At 43.0% G+C, this 18,963-nt stretch overlaps 2 protein-coding genes across 6 annotated transcripts in view; both read right to left on the minus strand.

The window, feature by feature from the left end:
- prkd3 (protein kinase D3) overlaps positions 1-11,516 on the minus strand; it is a 36,787-nt gene extending 25,271 nt beyond the window's left edge. For 2 of the 4 annotated variants that reach the window (XM_047611451.1, XM_047611452.1), the window contains exons 1-2: positions 11,170-11,515; positions 9,776-10,424 (exon numbers count right to left, since the gene is read on the minus strand). In XM_047611451.1, coding sequence (XP_047467407.1) covers positions 9,776-10,063 — 288 coding nt within the window. In that variant the 5' untranslated portion in view covers positions 10,064-10,424; positions 11,170-11,515. Of the gene's footprint in view, positions 1-9,775; positions 10,425-11,169 lie in introns of all 4 variants that reach the window. The other 2 variants (XM_047611453.1, XM_047611450.1) reach the window with 2 other exon arrangements.
- Positions 11,517-12,115: 599 nt separating this feature from the next.
- Positions 12,116-17,952, minus strand: mocs3 (molybdenum cofactor synthesis 3). Of its 2 annotated transcripts, none has more exons than XM_047611184.1 (13): positions 17,751-17,952; positions 17,068-17,200; positions 16,888-16,980; positions 15,841-15,961; positions 15,037-15,111; positions 14,698-14,815; positions 14,505-14,613; positions 14,353-14,415; positions 13,814-13,977; positions 13,617-13,664; positions 12,961-13,057; positions 12,764-12,853; positions 12,116-12,320 (listed from the first exon to the last, which is right to left on the minus strand). In XM_047611184.1, exons 1-13 carry the CDS (start codon positions 17,841-17,843, stop codon positions 12,163-12,165), a joined length of 1,362 nt encoding a protein of 453 aa, XP_047467140.1. In that variant the 5' UTR covers positions 17,844-17,952; the 3' UTR covers positions 12,116-12,162. The 2 variants fall into 2 exon arrangements, with proteins under 2 accessions (XP_047467140.1, XP_047467139.1); XM_047611183.1 differs by having other exon boundaries at positions 12,746-12,853.
- Between the last annotated feature and the right edge of the window lie 1,011 nt (positions 17,953-18,963).

Below are 18,963 nucleotides of genomic sequence, written 5' to 3' on the forward strand. Positions count from 1 at the left end.
GTTACCGAACAACTAACTTAACAATGACTTTTTTATGTCTGTTCCACACCGAGTACATTTCAGACTATAATGAACTGCAAAGGAAACTCATTAGCCACAGTAGCTTGGTTGCACATAAAAAAAACTATTAAAAAGAAAGATAAACTAAAACAAAAATAAAATATAAATAGTATCTAGTCAATAAAATTAGAAAATAGTACAGAACACTATGAACAATTTTGCAAAAAATAGTGGACAAAACAGAGTCTAAAGTGATGCAGTTGTTTCGACTGTTGCATAGCAACAGTGGCGTGGATATTGCCTCGTAATTTAGCGCCTCAGTGAAATTGATAGAGAAAAAACACATTTGAGACAACACTACAGAATTTATTTTTTGGTAAGCAAAAAATACAAAGTATCCCCAACATAGATATACTGAATTAAAAAGGGTCTGTGGCCGAAATACGTACTACTAGTATTGCTATTTACATATCAGCTTCCTGTCAGTACTGCTCTGTGTAAGGCCAGAGTTAGAACATACTGTAGATCTAGCATGTCGAGCAAATACATACAAGACGTGCTTCCCTTCTGCTCCGCAGCCAGTGTATGGAAAGAATGGCTGAAACGCATGCTTCATTTCAACAGCACATTACATAAAATTGTTTGCTCCTCCGTTTGCAAGCACAGGCCAAGAAAAACACACTACAGCTGGAGGCAGAAATGTGTGTGTGGTGTGGGGGATGTGTAGCTGACTGACAAAGTGCAACCCTCATATGGTTTATATTCGAGGAGGTAGCTCCGCACACTTTCAGCATCAGGCAAACTCTTCCCATCTCTTTAAAAAACATAATACGAGCTCTTTTCCGCTGCAAAAGGAAGGCTTCACTTCAAGTGAACCCACCACATGCAACGGAAAGGAAACTCATGTGGTATCTTAGCGGCAAGAGAAGCTGACACTTTCTCACTCTACAGGCTGACTAACTTGTTTTCTTCCATGTGGTGGAATATGGCTCATAGTTCATTCATAGCTTTTACTGTATGAGGCTGTGTCATCACAGAACACAACAGCGTCTTCTCCGAACCGATGGATCCAGCCTGTAACGCGCCTGATTACTGAAAATTTTAGCCAAGCATGAAATAAAGCTTGACTCAAAATGCAGTCGGTGCATTTTGAGTCAAAACGGTGCAGTCAATTTCAACATGCATGACGCAAAGGCGATGCATTGTCGAAAGTGTGACACACGCGCTGCACAAACTGAAACCTGTAACAGCGGACGTCTGATTGTCAGATTTGTGTAGCCCGCTCATTCTGCAGCTCTGTACGAACAGGGGACAACATCATTTCAAAGCAACTGATTGTTTGACCGACATCTCAAGGCACTGAACCACCCCTGTGTTGCATGCGCATGTTTCAGAGAAGTGTGAACACTGTGGCTCAGACATAGCTGACTCTTACTGAAAGATGAGAAAAGCAGAGGGTTTGAAAAAGTGCCAAACTTTCCTATGCACTTAATTCACCGCTTTTTCCGTCTTATTGTAAGCCGAGGCCCGAGTACGTGTCTGATTACGGCCTGTGAACATTTCTAGTGCAGACAAGGTGAAATCACAACTCTAACCACTGTGTGTAGGTCTGCAGCCGTGTCCAGACCGCAGAATAGTATGAGAGTCTACACCTGTCATCCTAGACCTATTTCAATCATCCGGAGACTCTAGGAAAGCTACACCGTTTACCCCGTTTACATCCGCCGAAAAAGCTGACGGTTTCCAGCCAAATCTCCTCCTGGTTTTATAAAACGTCGCTGTGAAGCACTCCAAAGAAAATCCCACAATTATTTCACTACGCACACAATACTCTTCTGTGGTAATTTGGCCTAAAGTACAAAAGCACTGCTGTGAAGTGGAGATAATGGTGGTGAGGTCACCGTTTGGTTACCAGCCACTGAATCCTCCACAAGAGCCAGGTGGCTTCTTCTTCTTTATTTCTTTTTTTTTATTTTTTTTTTTATTTTTACAAAAACTCCCTCATCTCTTTTCAATGTGACAGTGTGCTGTATACGTGTGGGTGTTTGCCTGCATGCATCTGTGTATGTATAAGTGTGTGCATGAGCTACGCATGCATTAACAGTGTCCAGAGGCCAGGCAGAGAAGAGGAAGGCTGAGTCACAGGATCTCTTGCAGGAAGAGAACAGTGTGATCTAAGAGATGCTTGGCCAGGCCCCTGCACGCTGCTGATGAGTTATAATCCTGCTGCGATCCTCCACCCCAAAGATATACTGCAGAGAACACTCCATCTCCCTGGCCTGGCCTGGAGTAGCCGGGGGACGGCCGCCAGATTTACCTCCGCACGGGGCAAATAAACAGGTGAACGTGGGGGGGATTTATGCGAGATTGATGGCAACTGCACTTTCTCTTGTTCCGGTAGAGTCAGAGGCCAGAAGGTGTGCAATAATAGCAGGATGTAGGAACAGGCTGCTGTTGCTCAACAAAAACATGAATAATTGCTGGGGCTTGTGTTGCAGAAAGTGGTCTAGGAGCAACTTTAGGACAGCTTGAGGTTTTCACTTTCTCTGTGATTAATAATGAGGACCTACTTTAACAGATGTTGAACTAGCAGTTTGCAAAAAATACGAATGTACCTATCCAAAAGAGCTACGCTAAACTAAATACTTGGTACAGCTAAATTCCAAAACTCAAACTGTCCCCTTCTTCAAAACAGAGACACCAACGGGCAATTTCTCTGAAGGTTTAAACACACAGACAAGAATAATAGCAAGTGCAGCGTAGATGAAAAGCCATTAGAACGCAGGCACACAGACTGAACGGGGCTGTGCTGCTCTGCCGACCACAGCAGATTGGAGAGCGGGAGCAGAGAGAATATGGAAACAGGGAGCGGCTCTGAGGGGAACTAACCAGTGAGTGTGGCTGGAGAAAAAGACACAGTCACAAAGGGAGTCATGCTGAGTGGCTTACTGTTGCCCTTAGGTTTAAAAGTTCTCAAAAGACCCAATCAAACTAAAGAGGAGTTTTTGTACAACTATGTTCAGCTTCGACTGTGGCTCTTTTTATTAGGGGAAAATGTTGCTCATTAGACAAGTATTATATTATTAAACCATTTCCCTTGGTAACTCAGAGGGGTTTTTTGCTGTATGAACATGTAATTTCACTTCCTCTGTCACCTTCCTATCACTTTGACAGATCACTACGCTAAAAGACGAGAAAGAAACACAGTGCTAAGACCATAAAAAGACAACACAGTATGAGGCAGTTATCAATAGTGATACAACTGAGGGCCCAGAACACAGACAATATGGTTTTATATTCACAGCTTAATAATAAATAATGAATAGCTTGACACTAGAGGCGTTTTTAGCATGTTAACATGTTGGTAGATAAGATATAGTCATAAATATAACATCTGGCTAGTCTTCTGAGCAGGAGTGACATTAGTGATTAACTAGGTCGAATAAGCAAATGTTAATATGTTGAATAGAGTCCTTGTCATTAAGCCAGTTTACCTCCTTCTCTTCAGCATTTGTCACGCTTGAAGTCCTTTAAGAGTGCTGAGGTTGTCAGTGAGCGTAGTCAATGGGGAACCCGGTTAAAAGATCGGAAAACTGAAACAGTTAATGAGTAAATTAATAAGGGAAATGAGATATCCCTTTTCACTGAACCATATCGTGCCACGGTTACAATTTTATGAATGGAAACTAGTAAGGCTCTCTAGGGAAGTACACCTAAATCACTACATGTGGTTGGCTTCGCAAGCGCAAAGTCACCGTGATCCCCGAGCATTAAACAGTTCTATATTGTCGCTGCCTACCACTTCAACATAATCACAATCAAAGCCCTTTCAGTCAGCATTAGAAGAGAGTGATGGAGTGACGCCAGATCATCTCCAACCACTGGGTAAAGTCAAGTATGGTGAAGGGCATTCGGGCAAGCTGAAAGCACTGAACATCCAAAGCGAAGCCACACTTGGTGGTGGGAGCAGCCTTCTACTGATGGTTTTGGCTTGGAACATCAGCGCCCACAAACCCCTCCGTGCCCCATGCAGGGCCTTGCCAGCAGGGCTGTCCCAGCCTCCCCTGCCCCCCTTTCCCCTGAGAGGACCACGCTTCCCCGCTCTGTCATTCTCTAACTCTTGTGGCCGGGACCTGTGTTCTGCCTTGCCACTTTTCATTTGAAGGAGAGCAAGGCGGCAGAAATGTGCACTGCAGATGGTAGAAATTACTTAGCTCACTTAACTTCAGAGATATTTTTTTTTTTTCCTCCCCCCCCCCCTCCTTTTTCCACAAATTACTCCAAGACTGGGGAAATTGATAGATTCCTTGTGCAAGGCTTTTGAGTTGTACATAGACAGACTTTTTTTTTCTACAATCTCCTTCGTGATATCAATTTAGTCAATTCCATTGCTTTGGAGCGAGCCCGCGAATGAACGCTGAAAACCGAGTGAGCTGGAAAAAGGACCAGCGCCACTGGTGAATATTAACGGGTGACCTGTTTCTTCTTGAGCAGGAGCTGAATGAGCTTTCCAGGAAACGTCTGGCCCCATGTATATCACACATAAAGCCCTGCGCTGTTGGGACGTCCTCTGGGGTGAAATATGTCCGTCAAGTCCATAGGAACATGCAGATGTGGGCTTACACTGTCAAAGGGCAGGAGGGAGGGAGATGGTGGTGATTTATTTCTCGTGTGCTTTGGTTAGCGTTGGTCGATGTGAAACACAGTTTCTCCATTTTCCATCTGCACCCTTCTTTTGAGCTATATTCTTCTCTCATTTTCTTCCCCTTATAGCGTTTTATTTTCTCTTGCTCCTTTCCTCTTCCAAGTCCCTATAATGAAGCTCGAACCACATAAAAAGAGGGCTAGTGAGAGCACAGTAACTTATTGGTTCTATATTCTGTGTTTCACTAAAGTTAGACATTCAGGTCACTGAACAACAACAGCCTTTGGCAAATGGCACCCAAAGGTAGAATCACAATGGAAGCATATAAATGCAAACCAAAAACAATCTTCTCTACTGTTGCAACTTGATCTAATTAATCTTGAAAAGGAATGTTGAGCTGATCTTGTTTTCTCTGCCAACTGTTACCTTGCATCATGCAAGTGATATTACTCAAAGGTTTAGAACAATCCAAATCCTTCTGTTTTTATAATACTTGCTTTTTTTTCCAGTATGCTGTCCAACGTAGCCCATTTCTGTCTCAAAAAGGCCTTTGTCTCACTAATTACAGAGGCAGCTGTACAGCCCTCAACCAGAGACCGGGAGTTACAGCACCGACAAAACCAGCGGGGAAACCTGTGGCTGAGGCAGCTGCCTTCCACAGCATTTCCAGCTGTAGTTAAAATACAGCAACATCCTAAAGACGAGGACTAAAAGCTACGTATTCATGAAACGATCATTCGAGGCGAAGGCTTCATATTTTTTGTCGCCTTTGCCAAATCACTTCACGTTTCTTTCCTCCTGCTATCATTCTCTTTGATTAAGTCAGTAACTTTTAAGTGACCCCAAGCTACGCTGTAACTTATTGGTTTATATCAAACATGGTCGCTGCCAACACCATAAAAAATTCTACCGTGCTGTTTGGAGGATGCTAAACATAATTTTTCCGAAGACTAAAAACTAAAATATGTTGAACACGCAACTGGCACTGCAGCGGCGATCATCAAAACTTAGATATTTGACAGATATTTAATAATACCAAGGCAAGTGTTTAGCTCCAAATATTTCAGTTGCCTTACAGTTTAATCCCACCCATACCCAGCAACATCACATCATCCTCCAAAAATGCCTGGGTGAGGAGGAATGTTCTGTAGCTGGCTGGCTGTCTAGGCTGACCAGCTGGCTAACTGGGAGTCATTCTCAGAGAGTCGTGAACTTTTGTCCCACCACTGCTCCCTGGCTGGCTGCATGAGAGGACTTGGGCGACACCAAACAGGAAACACTCAACAAGTGGAAGCTATGGATGTTTATCTCGCACCATTCATCAAGCCCCAAAATCCAGACAGAGAAGTCAGGACCCAGCTTCTGAAACAAGCCTGTCCCAACTTAGAGCTGCATGTAGCCACGGCGGGGCCGTCGAGGGGCCATCGTGGGTTAGATCTGGGCTCGACAGTAACATGCTAGGGGGGTCTACGCCACCCTGGCTCCCCTTCGCGATTTCTCACAGCCTTCAAGGAGCCTGGCTTAGATCCGATGCTCTCGTGCCAAGTGGTGACACTAAAAGCTCATATTTTTCAGTATTCAGTAGATTGCAGGCGCAGTGACCACAATTGCTGCTCTGACAGACTGAACCTATCAAGATCAGGTTGCGCCATACTAAGGTTGACCTTAACCGCTAAAGTTGGTGATTGTAGTCCAAATCACTGTTATCAAAATCGACTTCAGACTAGCGTAGAGGGCATCAAAAAGTAAACAGATTTTCTGACATATTTTGTGATAGCTAGCCAAGTCATGTGGTCGAGTCCTTAGCAGGAAGAGGAATGAAGCGTACAAAATCTATACAATCCACAGCTATTTCAACAGGCTGCCTGAGTCTTTGTCAAACAATGAAACTGATTCAAATCTAAAGGATGAAGAACAAAAATGCAGAATGTCCACCTTGGAGGCATGACGCATTACTCACAGTAAAACACAGCTTGTGCAAGAAACTGTATAGCTTTGAAGCCACCTCTGGAAAGCGTGTGATGGGATACAGGTTTGTGTCCAAATCACAAGTATATTCAATAGAAAGGGTAACTGGATTTTAGGGTTAGGGTTAGTCAATTTGACAAGCCAGTCATGGTGCTAAGAAAAAATTAGCACTAGCAAAGTAAAGCGCTCAGTCACAAAACCAGCTTTCTGTCCTTAAGCTATGGTCCCAAACTTTAACAAGATCGACCAGTAAAGCTGTAAAGAATAGTTTTCTGTAAGAGTGTACTTTCTTGTGATCTGTTCTCATACATGTAGAATCAAAGTGTGCTGCATTTTCACCAAAAGGGTTCAACAAACCGAAACTTTCCAAGCCTTAGGCTGGCTTTTTTTTTTTTTAGTAAACAGGTGGTGAATTTTAAGTGCTTACAGCACAATGTGTTTTGATCACGCACAATGCATTTGTTTAAACATGTAGTGGTACATCAACAAATCTTATGCTCGAATGTAATTTATGTAATTCCCCTACACTGACTAAAGAACCTGCTATATTGAGTCAAGAGGTCAGTGAGAAGTAGTAGTTGGCTGTGTAAAGGGAAAAAGCAGAAAGAAGACAAGACGTGGAGGAGGATATCAGCGTCTACAGTAGCATGCCTGAAAGCCCATTTCCAAGGAAAAGAGTTCAAGTAAATTGCTGAGAAAAGCCTAGGTTGTTTTTCATGTGCCAGCACAGTGACCCAGATAATCAGGGGGGGAAGGTGGACAAATTGCCACTGTAATACAAGGGTGAAGGTTAACAAGATACTGACATTGTCAATATCACACTTTGCGTGCAACAAACACCCATTCTGAACTCAAATATCTGACGCAGCAGAAATCTGACAACGAACAGCACAGATTAAAGTTGGGATAAGAATCCCTGTTTGTTGCATGGCTGAGTGGTGAGTCACGTAGTGAAGCAGGCCAGCTCTCAGCGGAGGAAACAGCACCACAGATGGGGAATATGCTTCCATCCAGACCCTATCTCCATGCAGATATTACCACATTTTAAAGTTTAAAGCCTTTTCCTGTCTTGCCTCTGCTGACAGACACCTGACGTTCTGCTGACTGGAGGCATCCTGGGAAAAGCTAGCTGGGGTTAGAGATCTTCAGCTGGGAAAGCTGGCCAGGATGAGAGGACTTTGCAAAAAGGCTCACTGCTGTCATGCATATTTTAGAAAAAGAAGTGAGGCAGGGATGGACTGAAAGCACACAAGGCCTACAGTCATATTTTCCATTGATATCAAAGCCATATGGCCGGATTTCATGAAATAGTTGAGGCAGTACACTGCATTTGGCAGTGTTTAATAGAAGAACTGGACAATAATGAGGATGAACCGGCTGGATATGCTCTGTGGTGATGATGTACAGTATATTATGATAAACAGAATATACACAATGTCCAGATATTTATCAAGTTCATAGCTTACAGGTTTTCCCACGAGGGTTGACCATAAATCACATTCTTTCCTGACGCATCTTGACTGACTTCATGCAGTGTTACACGGCGATAAAATTGTACAAAAGTAAGCAATCCTGATCACAGCACATTATCAACACCCATTCCCCGTGAATGCGCCGCGCTGATTATGTGTAAGGGGTTGCCTTTAAAGTTTCTCATTTCCCACCCTTTTCCTGTTACAGATTCTTGCAACTATGCCAATATGTTACAGGATCCATGTAAATATGCGCAGTGATGAGATTTTCTGCTCTGCGGACCAGAACTGTTCATAACTAGCTAGTGAGAATCAGCAGACCTCGTAAAGAACAACAACATTACCCTGCTCCTCTGGAATGTCAGCTTGGACAACATGGAAGCAGAGGACACTGGCTCCACACAGACAGCTCCTTCGCTATCTTCCATTCGTTGTCCAACGCAAGTTTGCTGCCAATTCCCTTTTTCTCTTTATTTTAATTATCATCTCAGACACCGATGTGGACCTGACCTACCTAAACGCTCTGATTCAAGTGGGTGATGAAAGTGCTTTGTTTAATCACTCTGTTTTATTCAGCCAGTGATAATTACAGACACAAATGGAGTAATCATCATTATTCACTAGGGGTTAAAGAACGGCAACATGTGAAAGCACACTGAAGCCATTTCATTAGTAAAGCAGGCCTCGCACACCATTAATCCCACACAACTGTGAAGTACAGTTCATGGAGCGAAAGAAGACAATGGCTGAATAAGAGGTTTAGAGCACCTACATATGTTTAGAAATGTTGTACATCTGAGAGACACATAATAATAGGTGCCACTAATTGCATATTGTAAAAGAAATGTGCAAACGTTAAGATTCATTGTTCAGTTTATGTGTAGTACTCCCTAGTATTCAGGGAAGGTCGATCAACATGTTTTTCTGACGTAGGAAACCACTTCACATAAAGGACATGTGGTGCATGTGTAGCTTTACAGTGCGTCTCATATGGGGCCGTTTCAAATTAAAAACAAAAATTAAAACGTTTAACAGTCGTTCTTACTTTGAACATTCTAAACAGGCACGCAACGCAAAGGAGGAACCAATCCAGAACGAGCGCAAACAAACAAGAACGGGGGAAATTAAAGCTGGCGCCGCTGATTTGCACTTAGGGTGTTCTCACACAACCATATATAACATATAGATTGATGCACTCGCGTTTGAAGCACGCCGGTATGAAGACTGTCATTATGAAGCATTACCAACGTCTTGGAAAATGAAATAAGCCCGACATACACGAGAAGCACACAACCCCGAGTAGATTTGTATATATGTCCGCGTATGATTTTGTATACACTTGAATCGTGTCCAGTAACTTTACACCACAATGTAAATAGCTGGCACTCCTAGACTGTGCCCTGTAACTGGAGGAGCATCCCTGCTGTTGTGTGCATGCTTCTGTGGCGTTTGACTCATTTGCAGGCACACGGCCCACATGTCTGCTTTGGAACACAAAACCTAAACAGATGAATATGCTAGAAGACGGCAGGCCGCATGCTGGTGCATCACCATGTTGGTCCTCTGCAGCCTTCAGTGTTATTGCTTAAGTTTAAAGCGAAGTGACTGTGGTGTGCATGGGTGTGTTGGTGGAAAACCTTCCACTTCTGAAACAGAGTGTGAGTTACATGGAACACAGCGACATCCCTACCTTCTGATCCACTATGGAGCAGACCAGGTCCTTGACGGACGACAGCGACAGGTCGCTGGCCTCCAGGTTCACCGTCTCTCTTGTCAGTCCAATCTGCAGCAGGAAGGAGACCCCATGGAAAGAGCTGCGCGAGTTGGTGGGGCTGGGGGCGCTGTGACTGCCGTTGGACAGCCGCGTGTAGAGCGGCCCGGTCGTGCTCGGAGACAGGGCGGTCGGCGAGGACGGGTGGTGAGGATGGAGAGAGTGGAGGAAGGCTCGAGGTAAGGACGGGGGGGAGGAGGCAGACATTGGGTTTCTTCCAGTTGCAACGTGAAGCGCCGAATAGTGGAGGACTCAGTGAGAAAAGGGAGCAGCTGGATCTCTGCGGACAGACTCGTGGCAGGGGGAACCTCCGGTCCTCATCAGTAGTAGCGAGTCAGCCCTGTGTGTTTTTACAGTCTGGCATTGTCTTCTCTGGAATTAAGAGGATGATAACCTAGCCACCCACCTGAGCTGACACAACTCATTCACTAGGTGGACAGGCGATGGAGGACAAGTCTCTGGACAATCTGCAGACTTATGCAGTAAAATCACTGCAACACACTTCATATCCTGGAGTTGTGTTCCTTCTCCTTACTGAAGTCAGTAATCCACTCTGACCACAGGAAGCCTGTCACCACAGACACACACAAACACACATATTGCTTTTTTACAATGAAAAAAATGATTTACCTTCCTGACAACATTGGAGAATGCATGATGTGTGAATAAATCGTACATTGTTCATCATCTGGTGAACTGTTTATTTAGTTAAATTAATTAAGAAAAACACTTTTTTTATACGGAGGTACTACATTTTTTCTTAAGGTTGATACATTATTCTTGTAGATAATCCTTCAGTCTATTATATGTACTGTTTGTTTCACTGTTGCCTTACATTGTACTTCCCTATAACTTGGTTAGCTTAAAACCAACCTATATCGATCTGCATTCACTTAGCCGTGCTTACGACGTACGCATTTTATATCTATTTTCACGTTTCTATCGGCTTTTTTGGTCTTTTTATTCAATTAACATATATGTTGCTACAACGTGCCTTCATGCTACAGAGCAAAACGAGTAAATAAAAGCCTACAAGACACGTAAAAGTCGACAGAGCGTGTCATTCGAGTGTTTACACATATTCAGACTTCGCAAAACATCTGGAAGCAGAGCTTCTGAACATCTGCACCCCTCCCACTTTCGATTGGCTCGCTGGCAGAACACAGCCCGAGTCGAGAATGCCAGCAAAACAAGTTATACAAGCCATCAATGTCCACTTTCTGAAGGAACTCTAATGTCCCCGAGCCCCCTCTCCGCGTGAAGCCCGTTCAAAACCAAACGTCGAGCTGAACGTTTCTGAAATGATACTTTACCTTCACTCCCAGCGAAGGGCGCTTTTCTTTCCATTGTGCGCGGACTGAAGAAACTTTTTAACTCCATCAACGGAGGGAAGCGGAGACTGAAGTTTCTGCACTGTCCTGGAAGTAACACGCGAAACCTCGGCGTCGTCAACTAAACACGACAAACTTTAGTTTTGCACTCGGTCTCGCTCAGTCTAACCGTGCCGTCCATTTATATTCTCTTATCTTTTATTCCAGTTTGTAAATTCATGCGCATCTTATTATCCTTCCAGCTGTGACTACTCCCCCTGCTTGACGAGAACAAGAGCCGCAAGCGTCGCTGGGGCTTGGAGTCTTTTCGCTTCCCCTGCGTAAGTGACTTTCCACGTGTGGGGAGGAAAACTTGAACTACAGTCCGCGAGAAACAATGGCGCCTCCGACGGAGCTCGACCCACTGCGCATGTCCATTTCTTTTCCGTTATTTCAACTTGGCCAAGAGAAAAAAAAAATTACTCCACATGACCCGGATCAGTTTGTAATGCATTGATTTCAAAAGTAAGGTGCAGGAGTCTAAGGGGCCCTTCAGCCAACCGAGGAATAAATGTCACTTTGATTAAATAAACAACAACAAAAAAATGTATCACAGTGTCCTGCTGAGATTAAACCTCCACCGTTCATGTTTTTAGATTGGGGTTTGTTGCTACATCTTTATACTTGAAGACATAAAAAAAAAATCTGTGTTTATGATAAAATGTAAATACAACTTAAATGAACTTCTAAGTATCAACAGAAACAGGAAGAGGGACGTGATTTTGCAACTGAGCTAACGCGTTGTTTAACTGCCAGCTCAGTAATACACTGTAAATTACACAACCCGTTTTAGGAACTTTGTTGTTACCTTCTGTGTGTGAGTTTTTGCAATTCAGCAGTAACATTTAACACAGTGTACTCAGTAAAAAGACGGCTGACATCAAGCATCGTTTTTATTTATTTTTTTTATTTTTTTAAAAAGTCACATTAAATGCACTAATACTGCGGGAATGCAGTGTCTATTCTCTTCGCCCAAGCCATGAGGCCTCCGCAGATGTCTTTCACCACGATACCCTCCACCTCTGACCCACTCATCTTCTCAAGAAGCTGCACCGCCTTCTGAGAGTCGTTGCCCTGTTTGCAAATCACATACACTGTAGAAAAAAACAGAGGAAACAATATGAAAATGAAACTGTGCGGATGTAACACGTTGCAAAGGAAAACTTCTTAGTATTCAACAAAAACCCGCCAAAAGGAGATTGAATAAGGAGTTTAAAATCAGTGACAAGCTAAAACTGCACAAAGCTAAATTTTGCTCACTGATTAAGGAACGCCCCCAAAATAACATTTTGAATGTTAATTTCTCCAAAGCAGGCCAGCTGCTCAGGTTGACCGTGCATGTTTTGGAAAAGGGGTCACCTAGCAACCCCATTACAACCCGTTTCTAGCCGTCCAAAATAAGCCTCCGGCCCTGCAGTATGAGACTACACAGTGGATTGTGAATATGCACGAGGGACTCTGCGTGTCTGCTCATTTCAAACAACACGTCCAGACTCTAAGCGGTGTTTTGCCATGTTACCTGTTGGCCGGGAGTCACCTGCCATCTGCTGTTTCAATCCGCTGATTCTCTCCTGGAGTAACTGGAGATGTTCGCTCTTCCTCGCCTCTAAACTTGAGAGTGGAATATCTGGCAGCAATATAAGGAGGTTAATTTCACAGAAATGGAAACGAGGATCATGAAGAGACAGTACATAATTATGGCTTTGTTACAACAACAAAAAAAAAAAAGGATACTGAGAGAGAAAGGGAGGTGGCAGATATCCACCTCCACAAGAGGGCGCACATCCAACAAGAGATGGGGTCCTGCGTTGTCCAATATCGTTTTATAATCCTGTAAATGCATTGAAACAGCCATCAATGCACATACACTGCTAACATTAGAGAGAGGTGTGGCTTTGTTTTGGAAAAATGCATTGATTTATATCTTCAGTTACACAGGGAAACTAAAATTACTCACAGTAAATGTGGCCTGGATTTGTAATAGGGGAGTAGTACGAACATCTTAACTGCTTTTCTCTAAATCACAGGAAGCAAAACTGTTTCTAACTGGAGCCCCTTGCACAATCTCAACTGCACCCCAATCAATCATGATCCCCATCTCTGTGCTAAATGACTCAGCGGGTTTCAAAGCGCCAATTCTGCAGAAATATAAACAGATGCAATCCACTACCAGCGCTCTCTGTGCCAAACAGAACGTGTTATTCTTTCCCATAGAAAACCTACAGGCACGTTTTAAGTCATTTCCCATTTGGGGCTGGGTCAGCACTGAGATGTAATCAGTTTATGAATGCACATGAAAACTGAGAAAATTGGGAGTAATCATACAATAAACAGCGCTAAATAGGGGGAGTCACGCAATGACCAAGTGTTCTGGGGTATACAATCCCAACCTGTACAGTGATCCGCTGATCCGTGGACAGTAGGTTGAGTCTGCGGCACTGAAAAGAGAATTGTCCCGTAATTAGATGTACTTTCTAAATGTCGTGAAATACAATTGGTAAAAGACACACTTTACTCCAGCATTCCAGTGGAAATGGGCACAACCCCATGACACTAGGTCTCCCAGCAGCAGCAGCTTATGACCAACCTTATCTGTGGCAGCAGACCCACAGAAAGCCTCGTAGTCCACCAGCTCGGTCACACTTGGGTTCTCCCCGCACACTGCACAGCCGGCCTGCTTGGGCCGAAGCTTGATGGGCCTGAATCTGGCATCTTGAGCGTCGAACAGCAAGAGCTGCTGGCCGCAGGAAGCTGGCACGCCCAGTCAAGGGAAATACGACTTTTTTGAAAAGTACCACCACGTTAGTTGATTCACGGGATCCTCCCTCAGGTCGTCCCGCTTGTATATCGATGCAGCAGTAACATTCACGATTCCCTGGCACATTATGGTCAGGTGTCTGCATGTGTAGGACAATGCCACACAGCAGGCAGGATAGGGCAAGTCTATTAGCCAAAAATAGTCAGTTTTTGCTTTTATTCTACAAGAAACACCCCTCCTATCCTTTGCAACTTTGCTACAGTGAAATCTCTTTTACTGTCGATTCATTCCAATCACTAGGTAAAAAGACTCCATGAAAGCTGCTGTATGCTACGTGGGAGTAAACAAATAAAATTAAAAAAAGATACAGCCTTGTCCAGAAGCAATCTTGAGGACTTCCAAAGCTTGCAAGCAGCCCATTATCCCTGGAACTTAAATAAAAACAAAAAGTGTTACCAAGAAGTGCTATTTACACAGGCTGCTTTCAGTGTAAAGTTAATGACTTCTGAGAAAGACTCACCCACTCCTAACACCCCTCCATCAGAACAGTTGGTCACTGTCTCCGGGGGTGGGGGCATAGGGTATAAACATCTGTAGCAGGGGCCTCCGCGGTAGTTATACACAGTCAACTGCACACGCACACAAACACACAAATCATGCGGCAGATCTCAAGGAGACCGGCTACATTGATGGGGGGCGGAGTTCCACCGTACCTGACCCTCCATCCGCAAAGCACTCGCTGACACAAGAGGCTTGCCGCTGAGCACACAGGCGTCGTTCACCAGATAACGAGTGGGGACGTTGTCGGAGCAATCAGCTACAATGTCGTACATGAGGTCAGCGCAGTCAAGGTGTCCTCATAGGCAGAGTTCATCGCTACAACAGATCACTTCCAGTTTCCTCAAGTACAGCTCTTCTCTTGCAGTATGATAAGCACGATAAGTAGCCGCAAGACGTAGCAGTAAGACTTAGCAGATGGCAGCTATAACATGCATTCATGACGGACAATTAGCCACGGGCAGGTCTGTGCAGCAGATGTAGGCTGAGGATACTGTTGAATGAGTTGCAAGGCGTTCTCCGGGGAGAGCTGCAGGTGGTAGGGAACACACTCCACTGTGGAATTTAGCCTGCAGATGTAAAATTCACATACAGATATGGTCACTTGTTTCTGAAAAAGTCGGATTTTGCCTTCCATAATTAGCAGATTCAATAAAAACCACAGTCTTAAAACATATTCTATAAGGCAATGTGGTAAATGTGCCAACATGTGAGTTTTGAATGACATGGCATTTTAAGACTGACTGATCTTCTCTCTCCCTACTTTGAGTCTTTAAAGTCTACGAGAGCCTAATGTAGACAGACAAAATCAGGCAAAACTTATTTTCTGTTGCAAGTTGTATTATGTGTTCAGCATTAAAACAATAAAAAAGGAAATATAAAAGGAAATAAAAGGTAAGCTGTAGGAGTTATTTGCTAGTCAGAGAAATGGCGCCCTCGTGTGGCTGCAGCTACACAATGTTCGTTTTGACCACAGTAGGCCCACTGTGAGGTAAAGAGGCACCAAAAACAGCCGTCTCTAAAATAACATGTTTACACAATATTTGCAGACTGCAGAGAAATACACAACCAAATATAACCCGTGGTGAGACTGGAAAGCGCCAGTGTACATTATAAAGTGGCCGAAGGCTCACATTAAACATACAAATACACCATGTATCTTAGTTACTGAACATTTACTAATAGTATCAAACTACTTCTAAATTTCAGTTTTATCAGTTTTGTTGGGGCAGAAATAAGAGTTAATCTGTCAGATATGCGTATACATTTTTGTTAAATACAAAATATGAGTTTCCTACCTTCTAACAGAGCTGGCAGCAGACAGAGCCTTGGCTTGGCCCTGGTTCTCCTCCCCATGAAGCACCTGTCTGTGCAGGTTACTGAGCTCCACTTCATCGTAGTCTAGCAGACCAAGGCGTCCTGGGGAGAGACAGACTTGTTCTTGCGAATCGGACCTCGATACCATTAGAAAACCATCGGCATTGAACTCAAATAGAGCACAAGTGACAAAGGGAGCATTTTGCAGAATTCCCTTGCTCTTCTCATTTATGCATACAAAACTTATCTGAACCTTTATCTGAGGCAAACTGTAATCCAACTGTGTCCCCGAAATATATATTCCCAAAATAAAAAATAAAATTGAAAATGATTTTTCCTCGTTACATCCACGTGGGTCATGCCTCTTAAGAGATTGAAGGAATTCAATGACAGTGTTGTACTTAACATTATAATGAACCTTTGTTGCCCTTCTGATTGGTCTACTGACCACCAACCAGAGGGCTCCTACCATCAAGTCCCGACTTCCTGCTACTGTTGCTCGGTTAAACTAACAGTAGCCATGCGGGGGTCCATTCCCATAGAAAACAATGAACACCTATAACAACAGAGTCTAGATTTAATGCGGATCTGAGACGGCAGATGTTGGGAAAATTACTAGTATTCTCACCAGTTTTCACTTGTTATACAACTGAAAAGCTTCCACTTTACTCACACTTGTTGACTTTACGTCCTTCACAGGTTTGAAGAATCACTGGTACAATTTTTTATGTCTCATTAACTGATAAATGTCTAGCGTAGCAACAGTAACATAGGAAGTCAAGACAGATAAAGGGTAGGAGCCCTCTAGTTGGCTGTCAGGAAACCAGTCAGGTCAACAAAGAGTGAGATCGGTTAAGTTAGGTCGGTGACATTATGTCGGTGCGTTCCTCGTGTTTCCTACACAAGAATCGGACATTTACACAGACAGATGACTGGACTACAGACTACAGCTGTCCATGATGTAGAACAAACAGGGTAAATGATTCATCAGTTTGGCATAATGTGCACTGATCGTCTAGATTACCTACCAATGCCAGCTGCTGCAAGATACTGTGCCAGGGGGCAGCCAAGTCCACCACAGCCCACAATCAGCACGGATGTCTTGGACAGTTTTAGCTGACCTGTGGACAGTAAAGACATAGTCATAACATAAACCTCACTTAACGGTTTATGGCACTCAAAATAACTCAGTTTGTGGCCACCTGTACCTTGTACGCCCAACTCCGGCATAAGGAGCTGTCTACTGTAGCGCATGATGTCCTCATTGCTCAGTGCTGGTTTGGGGGTCAGGGGGGTTAGAGGTGTCACTTTGTCATGCAGCTCCAGCACAGAGCCATGGCTCTGAAATCACACAGAGGGGAGGATACGATTACACAAACTAGGACAAACTGAGTTTGGTGCCTGTATGGTTGGACATGGACTCAGTTTTTATCTGATCAGAACATGTTCAAGCTACAGTTGTAACTGTTTCCCTGATGAAGACACGATAACAGAATATACCAAACATTTCCATTAAACAGTTTTTAGTCAGCTACATTTGACTGTACAGAAACCTCATCCCCTCAAATTAACGCTGAAAATCTCCAGTTTAAGAACATGTTCATTATATGACAATAACTTACACTCACTTGTCAAAACATTAGGTACATCTGAGAAATAATATAACAGCGCTGCATTATGTCCCTCTACCTGACTGATCACTGCATGGAGGATGTAATGTGTAGAGCTCTAAAACTGGATTTAATTCATTAAAAACGGAAGTTGTCTACTTATCACTTTTTCTATAGTTCTACTGTAGAATAAGCTTCCAGGTCTATGCTAAAGGAGTAATTTAAACAAAATAAATAAAGCTGCGCCCTAAAACACCGGAATGTGTAACTCTGCTTCATACCTTTTCTAGCTGTGCCAATCTACTCTTCAAAGCAGCAATCTCATTTTCTTTCTGCTCCAGCTGTGCCTTCAAGGAGCAGACCTCCTCGGCCATCGCTGCTGTCAAGCACAGAGGAGGGAAAAAACTAAGGATAATCTTAAAGTTTAATGTGTTATTTCACTGTGCGAGAGAACGATGTTGACATAAGCAGACGGCGCTGACTTCCGGGTTTACCACGTGGAAACGATATCACGTGGTAGGTAGGTGACGCAAAAATCGCCAGTCGAAAAAAATAAAAAACAAGAAGAAGAAGCTAAAACATGAACCAGAATCATTAACACATTATTTATTTCAGTAGCCTACTGTATATATTCAATGGAGGTAATGTAAAATTCTAATGTAAAAATATCACATGTTTTGTTCATGACACTGACCAGATTGAATTTGCTGTCAACGTGTTGATTTTGTTTGGAAATTTTCATCCGCACAGAAGTAGAGTAACCAGAGTAACACTCTGCTTCATACGATTTACGTAATGTGAATTTAAGGAATATATCAAAACTCTAAGGTGTACAAATTAAAAAGTGGACAAAATTTTTTTAATTATATGATACATGGTTCAAAGAGGAATAATGTATATGTTTTAATTTATCTTTTTATTTTATTTATCATTATTATTTCAAATTATTTGTCCCCGATGTCCTTCTACTTATTTTAATCCATAATTTTGTTCTGCCTTAATTATGACCAGTGGTTGAGCACGTCTGCGTTATTTGTATGAACGCGTTTTTTTCCGATAAAGTTTAAAGAAAAAATAAATAAATACATAAGAAAATGAGAAATATTGTGCTCTTATTTTATTGGTTTTAGTTTTGTTTTGTTAAAAAAAAATCTAAAAGAAGCAAAACAACGAAAAGTTTGTGTTTTTTGAGATATCTTTTGTTGTTACTGTACGTTGTATGTGCGTGCGCGCGTGTGTGTGCGTTTTTTGTTTTTTCTTTTGTTTGTTTGTTTTTAATTGTTTATGTCCGTCTAGTAGGCTACTATAACCCGTTTAAACACTGACCAGTAATTTGAAGATATACATGTAAGGTCGTGTCGTGTGATTTCTAGGCTGTGGATGTGGATGTGGATGTGGATGTGGATGTGGATACTTGTTGGTTAACTTGTGAAAATGATCAATTATTTTCAAAGGACTCAATGGACTCATTGTGGTATGGTTGTGACACCCATA

The sequence above is a fragment of the Mugil cephalus genome, chromosome 17, assembly GCF_022458985.1.
Source record: "Mugil cephalus isolate CIBA_MC_2020 chromosome 17, CIBA_Mcephalus_1.1, whole genome shotgun sequence".
Classification (NCBI taxonomy): Eukaryota; Metazoa; Chordata; class Actinopteri; order Mugiliformes; family Mugilidae; genus Mugil; species Mugil cephalus.